The 21,078-nt window shown below is 61.3% G+C and overlaps 1 protein-coding gene across 2 annotated transcripts in view; it reads right to left on the bottom strand.

The window, feature by feature from the left end:
- Positions 1–402: 402 nt before the first annotated feature.
- CACNA2D2 (calcium voltage-gated channel auxiliary subunit alpha2delta 2) overlaps positions 403–21,078 on the bottom strand; it is a 211,585-nt gene continuing 190,909 nt past the window's right edge. Inside the window, exons 9-39 of one of the 2 annotated variants that reach the window (XM_041425942.1) lie at positions 19,841–19,891; positions 19,582–19,681; positions 18,685–18,843; positions 18,116–18,223; positions 17,356–17,434; positions 17,145–17,194; positions 16,235–16,324; positions 15,876–15,944; positions 15,393–15,467; positions 14,776–14,850; positions 14,539–14,610; positions 14,191–14,262; positions 13,956–14,017; positions 12,284–12,360; positions 11,075–11,095; positions 8,729–8,789; positions 6,309–6,406; positions 6,024–6,114; positions 5,832–5,894; positions 5,615–5,718; positions 5,431–5,529; positions 5,245–5,339; positions 4,969–5,016; positions 4,513–4,584; positions 4,211–4,363; positions 4,042–4,094; positions 3,882–3,937; positions 3,674–3,797; positions 3,051–3,160; positions 2,750–2,838; positions 403–2,190 (exon numbers count right to left, since the gene is read on the bottom strand). In XM_041425942.1, the coding sequence (XP_041281876.1) occupies positions 2,062–2,190; positions 2,750–2,838; positions 3,051–3,160; positions 3,674–3,797; positions 3,882–3,937; positions 4,042–4,094; positions 4,211–4,363; positions 4,513–4,584; positions 4,969–5,016; positions 5,245–5,339; positions 5,431–5,529; positions 5,615–5,718; positions 5,832–5,894; positions 6,024–6,114; positions 6,309–6,406; positions 8,729–8,789; positions 11,075–11,095; positions 12,284–12,360; positions 13,956–14,017; positions 14,191–14,262; positions 14,539–14,610; positions 14,776–14,850; positions 15,393–15,467; positions 15,876–15,944; positions 16,235–16,324; positions 17,145–17,194; positions 17,356–17,434; positions 18,116–18,223; positions 18,685–18,843; positions 19,582–19,681; positions 19,841–19,891 (2,605 nt within the window). In that variant the 3' untranslated portion in view covers positions 403–2,061. The remainder of the gene's footprint in view (positions 2,191–2,749; positions 2,839–3,050; positions 3,161–3,673; positions 3,798–3,881; positions 3,938–4,041; positions 4,095–4,210; positions 4,364–4,512; positions 4,585–4,968; positions 5,017–5,244; positions 5,340–5,430; positions 5,530–5,614; positions 5,719–5,831; positions 5,895–6,023; positions 6,115–6,308; positions 6,407–8,728; positions 8,790–11,074; positions 11,096–12,283; positions 12,361–13,955; positions 14,018–14,190; positions 14,263–14,538; positions 14,611–14,775; positions 14,851–15,392; positions 15,468–15,875; positions 15,945–16,234; positions 16,325–17,144; positions 17,195–17,355; positions 17,435–18,115; positions 18,224–18,684; positions 18,844–19,581; positions 19,682–19,840; positions 19,892–21,078) is intronic. The other variant, XM_041425943.1, reaches the window with a different exon arrangement.

Consider the following 21,078-nt stretch of genomic DNA (forward strand, 5'->3'; position numbering starts at 1 on the left):
GGGGACACGGGCATGGAGTGGGGCGTGGGCAGGGTGACGGTCCTGCGGGGACACAGGGGGATGGGGGCCGAGCCCCTGCTGTGCCCCAGCCCTGCCGTGAGCCCACGGCTCTGCGGGGTCCCTGTCCCGTGTCCCTGCCCCCCGAGGTGCAGCAGCTGAGGGCAGTGTCCCACCTGGCAGCAGCCCCCCGATATCCTGTGCCCCCCCCATGCTGTGCCCCCCCAGCCGTGCCCACGGCCCCGGGCAATGATGCAGCCACTGCCTGTGAAGTGAAAATATGAACATTATTTAATAACTGAGTCTCTGTAATAAACCATTTGAAAATATTTTACAAGGAGTCACACGCACGATATCTTACAAATTGTCTTTTTGTTGGTTTTTTTTTTTTTTTAAATAAATTAAAGAAAATCAATTAAAAACCCAATGCCTTTGAATGAGCAGAGAGAAGCTTTTGGGTGGGGACAGGGCAGGAGGTGACCCCGGCGGGACGGGGGGCCCGGGGCCACGCCGCCCATTCGTCTCATTGGTTTTTAACTTAAAATAGACTATATATGTATATATTTATAGGTATGTATAGTGGTGGTTTTCTGGCAGAGCACCTAACTAGACTACAGAAGTACACACACTCCCGGTAACACAGAGCCATCTGTTCAAACACGGTTCCCAGAGACAGTAACCAAACACACACTGAAAAAGCTACAAGCAGAATGACCATTAATTAACCCAGCACTAATTAGCGCCTGGCGCCCTCCCCAGCCCCCCCGGGGTGGCCATGCCGGGGGGGCTCCCCTGGACCCGGTCGATGGGGTGGCTCTGAGCGGGGTGCCCCGGGGGGGTGAGGGTCCCCAGGGCTGCCCAGGGACCCCCGGCACTGCCGGGAGCGGGGGTGGCCCCCCGGGTGTCACAGCTGTCACCCCGCTCCGGGCCCCTCCGCACCTCTCCTGGCCGCGTTTGTGGGGTGCAGCGGGCTCTGAGGGGAGCGGGGCAGAGCAGCCGCGCCGTCCCCTGCTCGGATTGACTGGGGGGCAGCCCCCCCGGGATGCCCCGGTGTGAGCCCCGGCACCGCTGCGGGGCCACCCCCTGTCCCGCACCCCCGGGACGGGCACGGCGCTTCTGGGGACGTGTGGCACCGCCGGCTCCGCTTGGCACTCGAGCACGCTGGGGCGTGGGCGTGACCCCCGGGACACGGGGACACGGGGCATGTCCCCAGGGGACGGGCAGCCCGGCCCGGCCAGCGCGGCCGCCTTGGCAGGGCAGGGAGCCCGCGCAGGGCTGGAGGCGGGGGCGGGGTGAGCGGGCAGGATTCACAGTGATCTGCAGAACGGAAAAGAAACAAAACACATTTCCCCCCTCCTTTCCACCCCAGTATCTGTGCCCAAGGACGCTGAGCCCAGCGCAGCGGCCGGGGCTCGCTGGTGCCCGGCAAAGGCCACTGTCCCCGAGCTGTCCCTGCCCGCTCGCAGCCCCAGCCCGAGGGATGGGCCCGCGGGGATGCTGCAGCTGCCCCTCACGCCCTGGGGCCGGGACCGCCAGAACAAATGATACTGACCCGCACAGTCAAGTCCTTTCTTTCTTTTTTTTTTTTTTTTCTTTCCTTCCCCCCCCCCATTTTTTCCTTTTTTTTTTTCTTTTTTTTCTTTTTTTCTTTTTTTGTTTTTTTTTGTTTGTTTTCCCATGTGTCCTCGTTGCTGACAATAAACCCCGCCGGTCTCCAGGTGAAAATGTTGGAAACTCGATGTAGAAAGATCTGCTTTAAAATCTTCAGGCTAAAAAAATAGGCGAGGTGGATGGGGGGGTCGCGGGCGGAGGACACCGACGCCACTTTTCCAAGTCCGAGTGGCCGGGAGGGCGCGACGCCGGGGCACCGTGCCGGTCCCCGCTCTGCCGGGAGCCCCTGCCCCCGCACCCGGCTCTTCTTTGGCTGCGGCCGGCGGGGAGAGCGGGGCGGCACCGGGGGTCCCCGAGGCGGCGGAGGGGACGTCGCTCCCGCTCCACCGGGCCGGGGAGGAGCATGGAGATGGAAGTTGAAAGAAAAGAGAGCTGGCGGGGGCGGCCGGGGGGCTAAAGGCAGGCGGCCGGGGGCAGTGGGTGCCGGCTGGTGCTGGAGTAGAGGAGCAGCAGCTGCAGCGAGAGCAGGACCCCCAGGGAGGGGGAGAAGGAAGCCCCTCGGCCGCAGTCTGAGGTATCTTCCTGCGGGGGTGAAGAGAGGGGCCGTGGGGCACCCCCAGCAGTGCCTCGGCAGCCCAGGGGCACCCACGGCCCTGGCAGGGGCATCTGCCACCTCCCTGCGGCCCGAGAGCCTCCTGCCTGCAGCACAGCCCGGGACCCCCCGGTGCTGCTCTCCCCGGCACCCCCGCACTTTCCCCCAGGAGGGCACTGCGCTCCAAGGGACCCTCATAGCTGTGACCTCCCCAGGGAATACCCCAGGGCTCCTGAGCCCTCCCCCTTGTTCTCCCCGGGCTCCAAACCCCCATCAGAGGGGTCCCCCCACCCCTCTGGGTGATCCCCTCATGGCTCTGTTCCCCTTGGGGGACACCTCTTGGCTCTGTTCCTCCCAGGGGGGACACTCCCCTTTCCATTTCCCCCTCAGGGCTGAACCCCTCAGCTCTGCTCTCCTGGGATTTCCCCCACGGCTCCAATCCCCACTCAGGGGGAACCCAAACTTCCCCCAGGGGCCCCCCCATGGCTCTGCTCCCCCCCACCACAGGATACCCACTGCCCCAGCCCTGCTGCCCCTGCCCCCACGTACTGTTGCATTGTAGTCGAAGCAGATGTGGGGGCCTTTCCGGTAGCGGGGCCTGTCCACCAGCTCACACTGGTTGGGGTCCCTCGGGGGGGCTTGGCAGGTCAAGGAAACCACCAGGAACAGGGCAGTGGGGGCTTGTAGGGCACCCCCAGCCCCTTTGGCCACGAGCCACCTCCCTCCACCCCTGCCAAACTCCACAACTCCACAGGTCCTTGCCCCGCTGCCTGTCCCACAGACCCTATATGTCCCCCCACCTCGCTGCCACCACATTCCAGTGGGATGCAGCTGAGACATCAAAGGATACCTCTTACCTCTGCCTGCAGCAGCTTGACAGACTCACACTGGCTGCAGAGGGGCTTGTCAGCCACCACGAAGAGCAGGTTGGTGTTGGCCAGTCTCTGTGCATGGAAGAGCCTGGGGGTGCGAAGGCAGTGGGATCCCCCCTCACCTTCTGCCCCAGTCCCCCCCAGCTGCTAGCCCTGCTGAACCCATCTCCCCAGACCCAATTTCATCATTGTCCCTGTCCTTCTCCCCATCCCTGTCCCCAGCTTCATCCCTGTCCCTAACCTCATGCCTGTCCGCGTTCCCAACCTTGTCCCCCTCCCCATTCCCTGCCCTGGCCTCCATCCCCATCCTCATCTCCACCTCCCTGCCCATCCCCATGCTGAGGGGCTGCCCAGGGGCTCAGCACTGATGGCCTTCAGGGCTTGGTTCCACGCAGAGGATCCCTGGGGACTCCATCACGCACAGCCCATGGGGACACCACTGTTCCTCTCTGTCCTCCCCTCCGGGCATCACAGTCCCCCCAAATGCTGCACAGCATCCCCTACTGCCCCCACACAGGCTGCTGCACGGGCACCTTGGCACAGGCAGCCCTGGGGGTGTCCCCAGCCCTGCGCAGGGGTGGGACAGCAGGGATGGACCCACCTGGAGCAGTTGCCGCAGTCGATGATGGCGTTGTAGGTGGCGTTGACGGTGCTGAAGTAGTACTGGGTCTGCTTCATGATGCAGCTCGTCTCCCTGGCCTCCATGCCGTCCCCCACCACCTCCTCTGTGCCAGCACAGCGCTGTGGGCCAAAGGCCACCAACCCCCCCAGCCCTGCCCACCCCCTGCTCAAAGCTTCCCAGGACTGACCCGTCTGGAACCAGCTGCTGTAGGTGAGGCTGTACAGGAACTGCTGGAACAGGGACCTGGGGAAGCAAGGCGTGGCCACTCAGGTGTCCCAGCCCCAAGGACACCCCAGTGTTGCTCCCCAGCGGGAATGGCCCCAGGGAGGGGACATGGCAGGACTCACCAGGCTGCGGCCGAGGTCCACCAGGCGAGGCTCAGGAGATCGGCCACAGTGGGCTGTGGGTAAAGAGGGGGCAATGAGCCAGCAGGTGCCCATGAGGGGCACTGGGGACATACCCTGAGTCCCTGAGCTCCCAGACCAGCTGGAATGCACCATCCCCGTGGGTGCTCACCACGAAGACGCCGCGGGGCGCCGCGCCCGTGTTGCTGGGGGCCTCGGGGGCACAGACGGACTGGAAGTCGTAGGACTCCTTACGGGCATAGAAGGAGTTGTTGTAGAGGGCAGACATCAGGTTGGCATCCACTTCGCTGAAGAACTTGCCCACCTGAAATGGGAACACCGAATCTGCACTCAAATGCCACCTTGGCATGGACTCCCCTGGAGGGGACCCGAGTGGGCTGTGTCACGGCCACGAGCTCAAGGGTTCAGCTCCTCGCTGGCATCCATGCCCAGGAGAGCTGCGGGCACCCTCACCTGGTACCAATGGTCCTCCTGGTTGGAGAGCACCAGGAAGCCCCCATCATCAATGAGGACACAGATGAGGTCCTGGGGAAGAAGAGCAGTGTCATCCAAGCCTGGCCATGCCCAGGGCAAGGCAGGACCAGCAGGGGGGTGTACCAGGCTGTTAGGCAGGGTGGCCAGCACAGTGTCCCCAAGCCTCAGAAGCATCTCAGTGCCATGAGCACCTATGCTGGGTGCAGGGAGCAGGAGACACCATCCACCCTGGGGGTTTAACAGCTCTCTCAAGGGGTCCACCGTCCATGGGGCAACCCCAGGCCTTCATCCCTGTGAGGTGGGCTGGGTCTGGCTGAGCTTGGGGAGCAGCAGGGCACAGGGTGGGTGCAGAGGCTGGGTAAGCAGGGGACAGGGACCTCTCCCAGCCAGTCCATACACCCCCACCAGCTGCCCCCACCCCTGCCCACCACCCACCTTGTTGTTGGCCTCACAGTCCATCTCACAGCTGCTTGAGGGGTCACACTGTCAACCAAAAGCAGGGCAGAGGGACAGGTTAGCAGGATGGTCATCCCCCCAGAGATGTCCTCCCAGCCAGAAGGGGACATGCAGGGTGGTGTCCCCAGAGGCTGGGGACAGGAACCCTGAGGAACAAGCCCATTGCAACCACAGGCAGCATGTCCCAGCAGTGCCCCCAACAAGCAGAGCTCCCTCCCTGCCCTGTTCCCTGGCTGTGCCAGCCCCAGGACATACCCGGCGGGTGCCCAGCTGGTCTCGGTCTGTCCGGTTGCTTGCCAGCACTTTGAACTTCTCAGCCCAGGCCTCCAGGTCCAGCTTCACCCCCACCACTGGGGCAGTTGGGAGACAGGGTGAGCTGTAGCCTGGAGGGGTTGCAGGGACCCCCCAGCCTGGCACCAGGGCACCCAGCTCCCTGCCTACCTGCGGGCTTCAGAGTCTTGCCCCCGATGCTGAGCTCCACGGCGGTGCTCACCAGGATCCCAATGGTGTTGTTCTCCAGGTCCAGCCCCCGGTAGCCAGCTGTGGAAGGCAGGGGTGACATCAGGGGACATATGGAGCCAGTGCTAGCCTGGGTCACACCTTGTCACCCTGAGCTGGCACCCACCATCTCGGTAGGGTGGCTTGAAGATGTAGCCCTTGTTGTCCAGGCTCCTCCGGTAGAAGCTGGCGTTGAAGGGCTCCGGTTCCTCCTCCCAGTCATCTGCAGCCCTGGCAGGGAGAAGCCACAGCCATGGCTGTCACTGTCATCCCTGGGCCATCACTGTCATCCCAGAGATGGCCCAGCAGGAGCAGACACATCACTGTGCAGGGCAGACACTCACTTGTTAGGGAAGACACGGGTGATGCCCCCGTCGGTGGCTGCAAAGACAGCCAAGAGGCTGTACCTGCAAAGAGAGGGGCCAGGTACCAGCCATCAGTGGGGTGTTGCTCTGCCCCTGCCTCCACAGCCCATCCCAATCCTCATCTGTCCCAAGACAGTGCTGCCCACCCCAGGCTATCTCCCCTCCACTTACGTGTTGAGGTCCTGGTCCTTCCAGACTTGCTCCACCAGCTGCTGTGTGATACCCGTGTCCAGGATTAGGTTGTGCAGGAGGAAGTTGTCGCCTTGGAGAGGAGGAGGAGGTGAGAGCTGACCCCATGAGGGCCACCCATGTGCCCAGTTCTGTCCCAGCACCCACTGTGCAGCAGCTCCCAGGATCCCAACCCCAGCACAGTTTATCCCCTGCTCCATCTCCCCTTGAATCCCCCTCCACCCCTGACCTCCCAGCAGCCCCCCAGCAGCCATCCCAGCTACTCACACTGCTTGGAGTCTGGGGTCACCTTTTCCATGAGGGCAATAAAGTTTTCCAGGAATTCGGTGTTGTTATCCGACAAGTCGAGGTCTTTGCAATACTCTCTGGGGTTTGGGGGACAAGGTTTGTCGTTCGTGGGGATGGAAAAGGTAAGGTCAGTTCTGCCCCGGGGACGGCGGGGTGGGTGCTGGCTGTGCTGCCAGCACCCAGGCTTGACAGGACACAATGGTGGTGACGTGCCACCACTCCTGGGAGTGTCACCCCGCCAGGGGAACTGGCTGTGGGCATCTCTGCAGACTGCCTGGTACCCAGCCCCTGCTGCCTGCAGTGCCACCAGAGAAGCGTCACACCAGTCACCAGGTCTGTCACTGCCACAGGCACTGAGGTGCTGTCACCTCTGCCAGGGCAAGGTTTGAGGGATCCTGGTTTGCCCAGAACGGTACAACACCGAGTCCATCTCTCCCCATACTGCTGGGGCTACTGGTGGGACTGGGTGTCCACACAGAGACAGTGTCTCTGACACCGTACTTACCTGTGGGGCAATGCCCACCCTGCCCTGCCCCTGCAGCACCCAGGGATTGGGGTTCCGCTGTGGGTGCCAGCAGGGATTTGCCTCGGGATTCTCCACAGCTGCACTGGCAGCAGCAGGCAGGCACTCGAGGCCCTTTGCACAGATGGTTGGGTGCTGGCTGAGCCCCAGCTGGCAGAGATGGGTGCTCGCCCAAGGGCATCACTGGCCCTGGGACACTCCTGGGACAGGCAGTAAGTATGGTGGGTGCCATGTCCCTGAGGCAGTCTGGAGCACCCTGAGCGCAGAGTCCCAGCCCCACCGAGGCCAGGGACAGCTGTAACCTGGTGGTCGCCACGAGACTCTGACTGGGTGGCACAGGTTAGTGCCACCCCAGTGTGCCAAGAGCCTCCTGTCCTCAGCAGTGAATAGTACCAGGGTGTGGCTGTGAATAGTACCAGGGTGCTCAGGGCTCCCCCACTCACAAGCCCTCCACCAAGCTGCCAAAAGCTCTGTCATTCAGAGGACAAGTGGAGCAAAGGGTGGCAGGGAGCATGCCCACAGGGCAGCTGAAAAAGGTGAGGCACCCTGCCCAGCTCGGCCCGGCCCCTCAACCCCTGTTCGGGGGGGAACAGCCACCTAAGTATCTCCACCGACACGCACAGATACAGGTACTCACACACCCACGGGGGACGGGGATATACGGTTTCTGAAAATTTCCAGAGGCCCGTGGGCGCGGCAGCGCCGGCGGCAGATCATACAGTCGCCCTGGGTGCCGGGCATGCCCCGGCACACGGCTCCTCCCTGCCCCTGCCCCTGCCGGGCAGCTCCCCGCAGCAAGGAGCCGCTCCGGGCTTACCAAAGGGCTCGTCCTGACTTCCACACCCGCTGTTCTCTCCAGCTGCAGAGTCTGCAGAGCCCCACGCCGGACACTGAGCCCGGCACTGCAGCCTCAGTGGGTGCAGCCCCGCTCCTCGGGCCTTGGGCATCCCCTCCCTGTCCATGCTCTCGGAGTGCTTACGGGCAATTTTCAATAACAGCTTTCCTGTTTCTCATTCACGCTCTGCTTTGGCTCCCGTGTGTCCTGGACTCCACCCCCGCTGCCCAGCAGAGGGCCTGGGGACTCAGCTCCCCAAAAAGCCAGCGCTGCACAGTGACTGCACATTCCGGGCGGGTTCACCCAGCGCTGGTGTGAGTGAGTACTGCTGTGGGTCGGGAGGGTGGGGGGTGCCCGTGCTGGACCTCAACCCACTGCAATCCCCAAAAGCTGCACTGGCAAAACGTCCCCTAACAGGACGTTCTGCTGCTATAACAACCTATGAGCAGATAGGTGATTAGCTGGTGATGTTAATTAGGGCTGGTCAGAGACTGCACTGTAGTGGCGGGAAGGGCGGGGTGCTGGCAGAGCCATGGGGCTCCCCAGACAACCCACTGAAGGATGGCCCTGCATCCCCGCTAGGTGACAAGACCGGGCGGCATGGCCCAGGGGAGGGGGCATGTCTGTCTGTCAAGGGGCTGCTACGCTCTCCTCAAGCCCCCAAACCCCCTGGGCATTCCAAATTAGGGCCGAAACCTCCCCCTCCTTCTGCCTCCCCCCCGCAGCCAGCACGACTGTATGATGCCGCCGGCGGCCCCTCGCTGGGCAGGATTTTCAGAAACTATACCTATATATGCACGCGCAGAGGTCGGGCTGCACCGGGTGCATATATACTGTGATAGACTGCGCTGGATGCAACCGGGGGGCGCGGCGGGGCCGGGGTCCCGGCGGCAGCCCCGCGGCCGAGCGGGCACACGACACACACAGCCACAGGGCACGGGGAGCGGGACAAGGCACGATGAGGCGAGGATGGGGCGATGGTGGGGTCGGCAGCGGGGCCGGGGCGGATGCACACCTCGGCAAGCGCACACGCAAAGCTACCTGGGAGCAATGAACACATGTCCCTCCGACTCAAAGTTGTTGGGCAGCAGGTATTCAAAATCTGCAACAGAAAGGGAAGGTTATCCGGCGGGGAGCGGGGACGGGGGCGCCGAGGGCCAGGAGGGAGAGAGACGGACAGAGAGAGAGAGAGAGAGAGGGGAGGGAACAAAAAAAGAAATAAAAAAAGAAAAAGGCATTTGCTGCTCTTGCTAACAAGAGAGGAAGGAAAAGGCCGTTCTGCTGTTGCTGGCACCGCACGGGAAGGAAGGTTAGAGCCAAATCAGGAGAGGTTTGCCCATCTCGGCTCGAATTTGCTCGGTGGCGGGCTGAAGGCGCGCGGTGCGTGCGCGCGGCCGTACGCAGGGACACACAGACACACACACATATATATATGTGCGCACATGTATATATATATATATGCATGTTCGGGAGGGCGGGGGGACGTCTCTCTCTCGGGGGAGGGGTGGTGGGCGAGGGCAGGGAACCACATGCTTCGCTCCTGGCCGGAGGAGGATCACCAGAACACTCGGTTGTCGGGAGAAAAAAAATAAAGGGAGTTTTCAGGCATCGACATGGCCAGAGGGGAACCTTGCCGAGGACAGTCCAACCAGAGGCTCCCGCCCTGCTGCGGGGCCGTGCAATGCGCTGACGGGCCCCGCTGCCGGGCACCGGTGTCCCCTCCCTCCCCGGGGCGGTGGTACCCCAGTGCGGACGGGGATCCGCGCTCGCCCGCCAGCGCGCTCTGCTTTAACAGGGGTGCAGCCCAGCAGCTTTGGGGTGTCTCTGGGATTGCCCCCGGCAGAAGAGACAGAGGATGCAGGGCTCAGCCCGTGGGGGCGAGCCGGGTTAGGGGGTGCACGGAGGGGTGCTATGGGACACCCCTGGGACAACATCTCCCCCACGACGGGCACTGCCACCCCCTTGCCCTCCCGCCAGCTCCTGGTGCATTGCACGGCACAGCCAGAGGTTGGACTGTTGCTCTCTGAGGGCTGGAGGCAGGGGCTGGGTACAAGCCGATGAGAGGAAGAAGAGGAGGAAGAGGAGTACAAACACTCGTACTTGGTCCATCAGCATTGCCATCACAGGGGCGCTGGGAGGAGGCAACTCAAGGCTGATTGAACAGGGCTGAGGGTGACACTTCCACCTCCCCACTGTCCTGCCCGCCTGGCCCTGGTCCCCTCCTGTGCTGCAGTGCCCCCCCAAGCCGTTTCCCTGCCTGTGCCAGGGAGGGGGTGCTGCCGGGCAGGCTGCTGGTGGGTGCCGTGTGCTGGGGGCTGTGTGGGATGGAGAGTGGTGGCAGGTCCCATGGGCACCGTGTGTGCCGGGTGTCCCCTGGCCCACTGTGGGGCTGTGCGGGAGTTGTGGGTCAGGAGGCCCCTCTGGCATTGAGGGAATGTGGGCCAAATCCTGTGTCACGTGGGTGATGTCCTGCTCCACTGCAGGGGGAGACCGACTGTCACTTCGGCTTGCCTTGGTGGGACTTTGGGCTCAAACTTGGCTGCTCCCAGGGGCACAGACAGCACCAGGACACTGTACCTTCAGTGGTACAGTACACTGTACCATGCCATGCTGGTCCCCAGGGCAGGGGGGACGGCCACCGAGCAGCTGTGGGGGCTGGCAGTGTGGCCCCCCTGGGCTCAGCCATCCCTCGTGCCCCTGGGCCAGGCTCGCTGTCACCTGTGCAGCTGGGAGGCACTGCCCAGGTGGTCCCATCCCATCTCTGCAGAGGGTTCCTGCTTGTAGGCTTTCCCCAAAAAGCCTGTCCCAGAGGCTGATGGCAGCGGTGGATTGGGCCCCCCACCTGTCCTCCATCCCTGCCACCTTTGGGCACCCGCCCCACAGCCCCCCGCTCCCTGCACAGCCCTATCCCTTTCAGGTTGAGTTGTCTTGGGGAGGAGGAAGCAAAGGAGCCAGGAGAGGGGGAGAAGGAGTTGGAGGAGACGAGCGGGAGAAGAGGAGCAAGAAGGGGCAGCACTGGGGAGGAAGAGCAGGGCATCCAACTAGCTACAAAATCCTCGTGGATCGAAAACGGCAGTTTCATACAAGATCGGCTCTTGAACGATATCGAACCGGGTTTGGGAGTGATGCGCAGGGAGGGAGTGGGATTTTCGTGACAAAGCTCTCATGAACAGAACAAGACATGTTGCTTTCAAATAAAGGGGGGGGACTGGAGGAGAGGAGGAGGAAGAGGAGAAGGAGAAGGGAGGAAGGGCGAGTTGGTGGCGGTTTGCAGGTTCGGCGTGGCAAACGGGCAGGGAGATGGGCAAGCAGGGGGCTGGGGGGGACTGGACACGGGGCAGGGGACGGGGTGGTGAAGGTGAGTGGTCTGAGACTGAAAATACTTGCCCTTCATTTTGATGTTTGGTACTGTGTGAATCCACCATAGAGAGAAAGCAAGAAAAACAACAAACAAAAAACAACAAACAAAAAAAAAAAGGGGTTGGGTGGAAAGGGGGAAGGGGGGCACAAACAATATTTTATTCAATCGACGTTTGAATAAAAATATTGTGCACTATAATCATACCAAAAGGAAACCTCTTGCAAAAAACGACATGAAGAAAAGAAAGCATAAGAAAAACCCAGTAACAAAAGGAAAAGAAAAGGCCACGGTGAAATAAGAACAAAAAAAATGCAAAGATATAACTAGAGAAATATATAGATATATATTCAATACTCCAAAGGAAAATGAGAATCAGTAGCAAACAGTTGCAACAGTCTTGATATCAAAATGTCCTCACTGAGTCAGGAGGCATGCACGGCACGGTGGGCAGAGCTGGGGAGGATGGGGGGGATCCCCCCTCCCGGGGATGGGGACAGCCTGGCCTTGTCCCCACAGGGACACAGGGCTCCTGCCCATGGATGGAGGGGGTGCAGGGGCTGGATCTGGAGTGGGGCTGGGGTCGGGCCACTGGGGCGGCCGAGGGGGAGAAACAGGGGGAACCGGAGGGGAGAGGGGAAGGGTCCAGTTCTCCCATGGGGAGAGGGTCCCTGGGAGCAGCGTGGACCTGAGGTGGGGAAAAGGCTTGGGGGTCAGGGGAAAGAGAAAGAGAGAGAAAGGGGGGCCAGGCTAACACACACGTACACAGATTAATTCCAAACAAAAATCGAAACCAACCGAAACCAAACTCATAAAAAGAATAAATGGCTTAAACTGAAACCAAAGTATCGTAATAAACCAAAGGAAATTAAAGAGATCCATGCAAACTTCCCCAGCTCACAAATTATCTGGCTGCCACAGCGGCATCCCTCGTCCCCGGGAGGCGAGCAGGAGCACCTCCCTGCCTCGCCTGCCTGAGCCCCGGCCTGGGGCTTCGGCTGCAGAGCCAAAGGACCAAACCCTGCCCCGGGGCACCCCAGGCAGGCAGCTCGCTCTCCCTCTGTGTGCTCACCTCTACTCAACGCCTCTCTTAGCGCTAGTTTTTGTTTTGCCTCTCACAGTGATCCCTATGACCTTTCCCAAGCCTTTGGTTTGTGTTTCTCCCCCCGACAGCCACGGGCTGGAGTGGGGTGAGGGGGAGTGTGAGAGGGCAGCAGGGAGAGCCAGGGGCTACTTACACTTCACTTGCAGGATCTGGTCGCTGAGGTTGGCCTGGATGTAGTAGGTACTGTAGGGAGGCAGAACCAGCCCCAGGCTGTGGAGAGGGAGAGCAGACATCTGGAGTAAGGCTTTACACCCACCCAGAATCCTTGGCCAGCTCCCAGTTCCTGCCTGAACTGCTGGCAGCAGCCTGACCCAGGAGATGGCAGGCAGCAGCCCCACTGGCCTCCTGCACAGCCTGCTGCATCCTTCTCTCCAGGAACTGCAGCCAGCACTGTCCTGAGGCATCCAGAGTCATCCCCAGAGCACCCAGGGTCATCCTGGGGTATCCAGGGTCATGCCCAGAGCACCCAGGGCAATGCTGAGGGAACACATGGTCACAGAAGTTGGCACACCTGCCTAGCTAGGGCTGAGATGGGCAGGATGTGCGAGCCCAGGAACTAAGGGGGATGAATGTGGAAGAGGAATACAACATCCCTGTGAGGGAGGAAGGCACAAAGAGACACAGCCCATGAAAGAAGGGACAAAGCCTTCCCAGACTGGAGAAACCAATGACAACCATTCTACAGGCACCAGAAGTCAGATATGTCATGAACAAGAGTGATCTGCCAGCCAGGAGTCTGGCATGCAGGGAGCGGGACAGGGTGGGAAAGGAGATAGCAGGAGGTGGTGTTGGGGCTGCTTAACCCACAGGACATGCTGCTAGAGGGAACTGGACTCCTTGATGCCAGCTGCAGTGGCCATTGGCCTTTGGTGACAGTGTTTGTGCCAGGTGCTGTCAGGAGTGAGCAAGGACCACATTCCTGACTCTCATCGGATGTAACACCTGCACCAGAGCCACTGGATCTGGGCTTCCCCCCTAAAGCAGCCCTTCAGATAACCCTGTCTGTGTTGGCAGCACGGGCACAGTCTGGGCATTGCAGCCAGCACAGCAGAGCTGGTGGCACCCCAAGCCACAGGAGTCAGGAAAAGGGTGGTGGCTTTTTCTGTTCAGTGTTGGTGGCACCCTGTGCTGACGGCATCCCAGGCAAACCCAGGAAATATCTCTGCTGCAGAGCAGTGGGTAGTGGCTGTGACTCCTGCCAGCCCCTCCTGAGCTGGGTGGTGAGGAGGAGGAGGAGGAGGAGGAGGAGAGCACACTGGGCAACAGGGGCTCACAAGGCTCCTCCCAGGATGAAGGCAGCATGAGTTGAGAAATGACGATGTCAGGGTCTTTCTTACACATCTGCTGGTCCAAACTGGTGCAAACTGGGTGATAAAATGCAGAACTTTGCTGTCCTTTGGCTCTAAAGACACTGCCTATGCTGCAGCGTGGGCACATGTCACTGTCACCCACCCTAGAGCAGGCAGGGACCTGCACGAGCCCCTGCCTGGGCAGACAGGAGGTGGCAGATGTGTCACTTGTCTGGCCCCTTGCATGCCAGCCCTGCAGCCTGTCTGGAGTCCTGGGGGCTGTGTCCAAGCTCTACAGTGCCTAACACCGGCAGGCAGCCCCTTCAGGAGCACCCTTCCAGCACATCCCTGCCCGTGAGCAATAACGTGGCAGTGCATTTGCAACCTCACAGCCCGTGGAACACATCCCTGCTGGCCTCGGGGACTTTGGGAGCTGCAGGCACAAGCCCCCAGGCCTGTGCTGGTGTGGGTGCAGCCAGTGCAGGGCAGTCTGGGTGCACTGGCTGTGACACTCACCTGTAGTTGGTGCTTTTGATGGGAGCCCACGTGTAGGTCCGGAACACCTCGTCGATGTATTGCTGTGGGTCAGAGGTGGCCAGTCAGGGCTGGGCACTGCCAGGGCTCTGCTGGCACAGTGCCACAGGGCCCTGGCTCCCTGCCCGGTGCCAGACACAGCCCCTCATCCCCACTGCTGGTTCTGGGTGCTCAGCACAGTGACAGTTCCAGCCGTGACCCCCTCCCCTGCAGTTACCTCGTCCAGGGACTTGATGAGGGTCTTGATGAACCTCTGCCCATCATTCCCATCAATCATGCTCCTCCGGATCTGTGGGACACAGAGGAGTCAACTGAGTGCCACAGAGCCTGCCCATGCACCTGTGGGCACCCATGGGGTGCAGGGGGAGCAGCTTGGGGAGGTCCATCGTGCTAGCACCCAGGGGACAGTGACCCAGCTCCCGTCCCCACTGTGGCTCCATGGGAGCTGTGCCAGGACTCTAAGGATGAGACTCTCTGCAGGGCAGGTTGGAGGGACTGAGTGCCCTTTGCAACTGCAGATGAGGGGGCCAGCCTGTGTCCCAGAAGCTGTCCCTGTTCTGCTCACCTCCTCCTTGTTTTCATCCTCCAGTTCAGCATCCAGGAAGTCCAGCGTCACTGGCTCACGGAAATTGATGATCTGCAGGAAGAAAGGGAGAGCCAGGGAAGGGCTCAGGGCTCCTGCAGCCACTGCTGAGTCCAGACTAACTCATCACAAGCCCCACAACTAAGTCCTAAGGAGCCTGGAAAGCCCCCAGGGCCTGGCTGATCCCCAGGGCTGCTGCCCCTGTGGGCCCCTGCTCACCTGGGGCCGCAGGTTGGGGTGCAGCAGGACGTAGCCGTTCAGGTCGATGGCGAAGACGTAGCCATTGGCCCCCAGCTGCAGGAGGACAGGAGGAGGGGTGAGGCTGACCAGGTGGCTCTGTGGCATGACACACTGTGCTGGTGTCACCACCCTCACCTCTGTAGGCAGAGCTCGACCCACATCACCCCCAGGGCTCAGCCCATTCCATCCATTCATTTTCACCTCTGCAGGCAGAGCTCGACCCATGTCACCCCCCAGGGCTCAGCCCATTCCATCCATTCATTTCTATTCTCAGGACAGTGCAATCTGCCACTTCTAGGGTGAGAGTTTGGCTCTGGATTTTTCCCATGCTCCTTTCCCCAGGCCTGTAAGGTTTATTCCCTGCTGACCCTACAAGGGTTTTGCCTCTGCACTGAGTCCCAGAGCACCATGCAGCTTTGATCCCTGCTCTGCTGCCTGTCCCAGTGCCTGCCTGCTCCCACAGCTTCTGCTGGGTGCCAGTGCTGCTGGAGGTGCTCTGGATTGCTGGGGCACAGCTTGGGGCTCCCATCAGAGGGATCCCACACCAGCATCAGGCAGTGCAGGGCAGGGACAGAGGGGAAGGGGCCCCCACGCACGTTGTAACGCGGCGTCAGCCTCTTGATGTCGTTGAGAGCCACATCGATCCCCATCACGCCCAGGATGAGCTGGTTCTGGAAGGAAATGCAGGATGGAGGTGGGTGGGACCAGTGCTGTCACCTGCCACCACCAGCCCAGGGACAGGGAAGCAGCAGGACGGACCACTTCTCCTTCTGGGGACGTGTGGGTCAGATGTGGATACTGCAGGGGCACAGCGGGGGATGTACCAGCCCCCAGTGACACTGCACCCCCCAGGGGCTCTCAGCTGTCAGTTGTCCCAGCTGAAATGTCAGAGCTAGCCAAGGTAACTGTGGGTGCCAGGGACGGCAGTCACCCCAGTGTCACTGCAGGGAGGTGGTGCAGAGCAGGCAGCACCCCAGGGATGCCTGTGTCCCCCCTGCAGCCACACACACATCACCAGGGCACCTTCCCCTCCCCACAGTGGCCCCACCAGGGCTCCCAGAGGCAGTAGAGTCTCCTACCTTCCTGTCACTGCTGTCCTCCGTCAGGTTGAACACTGGCAGAGTTCCTGTCACCACCAGGCCCAGCCCCTGCACAAGCACAGAATGGTGTCCCACAGCCCCTCACTGCCCCAGGACCCAGGGCTGGGGGTGGGCAGCAGAGGGGGGGTTACTCCCCTGACAGGGGAGATGGGCATGTCCTGTGCAGGACCCTGGGGCCGGTGTCCCTGTCCACCCGCACCCTGGAGTTCTGTGGGACCCCAGGATCAGTGTCCCAAACTGCACCCTGGGGCTGGTCCCCACCCATGTGCCCCTTGGGGCAGTATGGGACCCTTGGGCTGGGGGTCCCTCCCTGCCCCCCAGGGCTGGGGGGTCCTTACCAGGGCATCCTGGTAGACATTGGTCCACTGGACCTGCTTGGCTCGGTTCCCAGCCAAGACCATGGGCCTGCCCAGCACATCCAGGTACTCCTGCAGGGACACAGGACACGGGAAAGGACGATGTGGGAGACAGAGGTCTCCTTGCTCCAGCCCGGTGACACCCTTGTCCCTAAGCACACCCCAGGAATCTTAATGGGGGAGCTTGGGGAGGGGGCTTGGCAGCCACCAAACCTGGGCACTGGCTCCAGCTGGGACCCCTGCAGGCCCATTAAGATGCACACAAGTGCTGCTCACCACTGGCCATGCACTGGCAGGGCAGGGGCTCCCCAGGCAGCACCAGCCAGAGCCCCCCAGCCATTCCAGGGGCTGGGATTGCTCCATCATGCCTGGACCATGTCACTATTGTCTCCCTGGCTGCCATCTTCTCCTGGGGCAGGTTTCCCTCTTCCTGTCTCACCTTGCCAAGGAAGATCTCTGGGTGGGGAGAGAGCCCCCATGCCACAATGCCAGCCCAGCCCTGCCCTCATCACCTGCCTTCACGGCACCTCGTGCACATCCCATAAAGAAAAGGGGCAGAAAAGAGGCAGTGAGAGGAGGTGTGGGGCAGACACAACCAGCTCTGCCAGGCTTGGCTCTGCCCACCCTCACTCCCTGCCCACGCTCAGCTCTGCTCTGTGCTGATTAACGCCTGATGTTTCATAATTAGTCACTCAAAAGGCAGCAGGTCCGTGGGGAGCCGCAGAAGATGAATTACTTAATAGCGCAGGGCCTGGCTGAGGGCTCAGCTCAGCTCCCCAGCTTGCTGCCACACTCACTGCAGCCTGTGGGCTCTCCCCAGTGGGGCTGGGGCTGCCTGAACCCCCCCCAGGCAGGGCAGCCCATGAGGGCTCTGCCTGGCTCCTGGCTGTACCTGTGTGTTAATGCGGATGGCGCCGATGGAGGGGATTTCGAAGTAGTAACCTTGGAAAAGAAAGAGAAAGGCAGCTGAAGATCCAGCTGTCCAGCAGCCCCTCCCTGCAGGGCTGCAGCCAGGCCTTTGCTGGCAGTGGCACCCACTGGAGCCGAGGGGTGAGCCCAGCAGCCTGCAGCCCCCGTGCCTGCTGGCTGCCAGCCCCGCTCACCTTTGTTGGCACAGGCCATCCACTGCAGCGGGGTCACGTCGTAGTTGTGCTGCCCCACGGAGAAGGTGAAGACCCGCACCTGTGGCAGAGCGTGCACTGAGGGACATCCACTGGGGCACCCTTGTTTTCCACACCTGGTGCACCTAGCCAATGACAACCTCCCCAGGGACAGTGTGGCATTGCCTGCCATGGCCCACAGAGTGAGTGCAGGTGGGCAGAAGACTCCTGCAAGTGCTGGCTGTGCTGGCAGCAAGGGAGTCCCTGTCTCCCTGCCTGGCCCCAGCCAGTCCTGCCCTCCCACATCACTTTGTTGGCTCAAGTCTCCCAGCTCAGTGGTCCTTGCTGTGGGCATCACTGCTCCCAGAGGGGTCTGTGCTCTCTGAGGGTGATACACGGGCCACAACACCCCCACCCCACAGGTTTCCAGGTCCTGAGCAGCAACTGAGACCTTCCTGCTGGCTCGCCTGCCTGCCAGCAGCCCTGTCCCCATGCTTGGGGTGTGCTCCCCTCAGGGCCAGCATTCAGGGAGCCCACCAGCCCCATTCCCTCCCCAGCATCCCACAGTGTGCTGGGTCCCACAGGAAGGTGGGAGCCAGCTACAAACCCATTAGCAGGGCAGTGGCTCCATGCAGGAGCAGGCTGTTGGGGAGGGAGGATGGCAATGAGGCAGATGGAGCAGAAGCCAGCAACGGAGCTGGAGCAGCCATCTCCCTCTGTGGTGAGCTGCCCCAGCCCAGCACACAGACCCACGGCCTCTCACCGTCTTATTGGGCCAGTTGTACTTCTCAAAGACGTCCTGCACTCGGTCCTCGCCGCCGTCCGTGAACATCATGATCATCTTGTTGCAGTTGGCACGTGTGATGTTGGACTGTGGGGCAGACACGGCACCTGAGGCCACACCTGCAGCCAGCAGTGCTGGGCACAGGGCTGGATGCAGCCCCAACCCACCTCTTTCCCCAGCCCATTTCTCTGGGGCGAGGGTGACCTGGCTGAATGGGCAGGAGGGACACTGCCAGCTGGGTAATGATGTTGTGGCTAATGCCATTCGGCACCTAACAGCACCATTCATCTTTATCTTGCCTCTGGCATGGTGTCTGGTTGGGTCTGGCCCCTCCACCCAGCCCTGCTAACTTTGAATAACCCAGAGGGGAGTAGCACCAGCAAAACCTTGGCTACAGCACGCCTGGAGGTGGGATGTCTCCCCCAGCATTGAGAAGGAGCACAAGCAGCCCTCAGCACAGGGCAGCAGCCAGGCACTTGGAGCTGTCCCACTGTCCCCAGCACCCACAGGTGCACCCGTCCCCCACCCACGGCCCAGCCCCAGCTCACGTTCTGCAGCTGGTCGAAGGCGTACTCAAAGCCAGCCTTGTAGTCTGTTGTGCCCTTGGCCACCATGCCCTGCACGTCCTCCTTGAACACCTTCTTGTTTCGGATGTTGGCCTGCACCAGGTGCTTGAAGCACGACACCGGCTTTGCCTTCTCGTTGAACTGCGAGGTGAAATGGAGGGGAGTGGGTCACAGAAAGGGGACTGGACACCAGCAGGCACAAACCACTCATCACACTCAGCTCTCATGGGCAGCAGGTGACCCAGACGTGTCCCACATCCCAGGGAGGGCTGATGCTGAGGCTGAAGTTTGGCTAGGGACAAATCCAGCACTGAGCTGTGGGGTGGGTGCTGGCAGTGGGTGCTGACCACTGCAGGAGCCCCAGCTTGTGCAGGCAGCCGTGCTGTGCTGCTCTGTGCTGGCAGCAGGAGCAGGTGCTGCCTCTCACTCACAGCTTCATTTACCGGCAATGGGGCCCATTCATTAGGGGAGCGGCGATCCAGGAACAGAGCCAGGCCAGACATGCTAATTAGTGCCCGTGCTGGTGGCCAGACAGGGGAGGGGCAGTCAGGGACACGCAGATGTGGTGGCATGGCCACTGTGCTGCGTGAGGTCACAAGCTGGTGACATAGCCATGGGGTGCCAGCGGCTGGTGACAGGAGGTGGCTGGCTGGGATCATGCAGGAACATCTCTGCCAAACGCCCCGCGATAGGGGCAGCTTTTGTGTCCTGAGCCCTGAGCGTGAGTTTCCTTGCTTATGTGCAGATGGGTGGTTAAGAAGACAAAAAATGGTATTTCTGTCTGCAGAGCCCTTAGCCCGGTGTGTGTGGGGGAAAAGGGTTCCTGTGCTGGGGAGCTGGGAGGTGCCTGGGGACAGCCCTTTTTCTTGCCCCACTCACCGAGGCCACATTGACATAGTCATCATCTGAGAGGGTGTCCAGCATCTCATAGACCGAGGTCTTCATCAGCTTGAGGGTGAGGCCGCTCACACTGCCACTCCTGCAGGAGACAGGGGTGCTGGGGGCTTGGCAGCGAGGCAGCACAGGGCCGTGCTGTCCCCCACGGCTTCCCTGTGGCCACTGGTGGGACAGTGGCATCTTGGGGAGCTGTGCCACCATCCTGGCTTAAGCCCAGCCATGGCCCCCAGCGTGTACTCACACGTCCACAATGATGACCATGTCCTTTGGGGAGGAGGCACCTTGGATGTACCTGTGGGGTACAGAGTGGGGTCAGCAAGGTCGACTCATTTCAGGGGGACCCAGACTCTGCTGGGTGCAGCCCAAGAGCGAAGCCCTGCCAGGGCACAGGCACTGGGGAGCTGTGCAGGGAGCTCTGGGCAGCCAGGGCTGTGGTGACCCCACGGCAAGGAGCAGGGACGAGGTGGCCGTGGGCAGGTGGCAGCGAGGACGCAGCTCCCGTGGCACAGCACAGCAGACAGCCAGCGACTGCTGCTCCACACTGTGTCAGCCTAATGAGCTCTAAATGCTAAACTCTTCCATCATCGCAGGCCCTTTCCTGCGTGCTGATTATGCTGACACACACATCCATATTAAGATGCTATTTACCCCCCTGGTAGCTTCAAAGGCCAGGCTGATTAGGTTATTTTTAGCTACAAGGAGGAAAAATAATAACACTACGTAAATCTTCCCCACTGAAAACAATTAGGGAACCCTTCCTCACCCCTTGAAACAACTGGTCCTGCTCCCAGCCCTGCTGTGCCATCCTTGTGGGAGGGGCTGGCACAGTGCTTAGCACCCATCCCATCCCACCCCAGACATGGCCACGCACGGCCCCACCTCACCATGCCATTGCAGCAGGCCTGACCCTGCCCTGGCTGAAGGCCAAGGGAACCTCATTATTGGCTTGATCAGGATCGGGCCTCGTGTGAATTAATTAGTGTGTTATTAGTATCAATTACTCACCACTACTGGGGAGGACTGGGGAAGGGGCAGGCTCTGATTGTTAATCCCAGGGCCTGATGTTCCCTAATTACAAGTGATTAGCCGGGTGGGATGCAGGATGCTGGCACATAGGGCTCTCCTGACATGGGTGCAGCATCTCCCAGCAGCTTCCTCTCGTGCTGGGGTGAGGACAGGCAGCTGCCCACGGGGTTCCTCCCTGCCGGCATGCGAGGGGGCTCTGGAGCCTGCCCTGCTCCCGGGGCCGGGCTGCTGGTGCAGCACAGAGCCCAACTAAGATGCTGCCCGTAATGGGTTGTGGCAGCACATCCATCTCCGGCTGCCCGGCTCAGATGAATACCCTGGGCTCGGCAGGAGACGGCTGTGGCTAATGGGGCCATTCATCAGGGGAGGGGAAGGCGGCGAATGGCACCCGTGGCTGCGGCCAGGATCGTGGCCCTGGAGCAGTGTCCTGCATGGGGCCCCACTGAGGGCAGG

Source organism: Onychostruthus taczanowskii, unplaced genomic scaffold (assembly GCF_017590055.1).
Source record: "Onychostruthus taczanowskii isolate IOZ18803 unplaced genomic scaffold, ASM1759005v1 scaffold9, whole genome shotgun sequence".
NCBI classification, from domain to species: Eukaryota; Metazoa; Chordata; class Aves; order Passeriformes; family Passeridae; genus Onychostruthus; species Onychostruthus taczanowskii.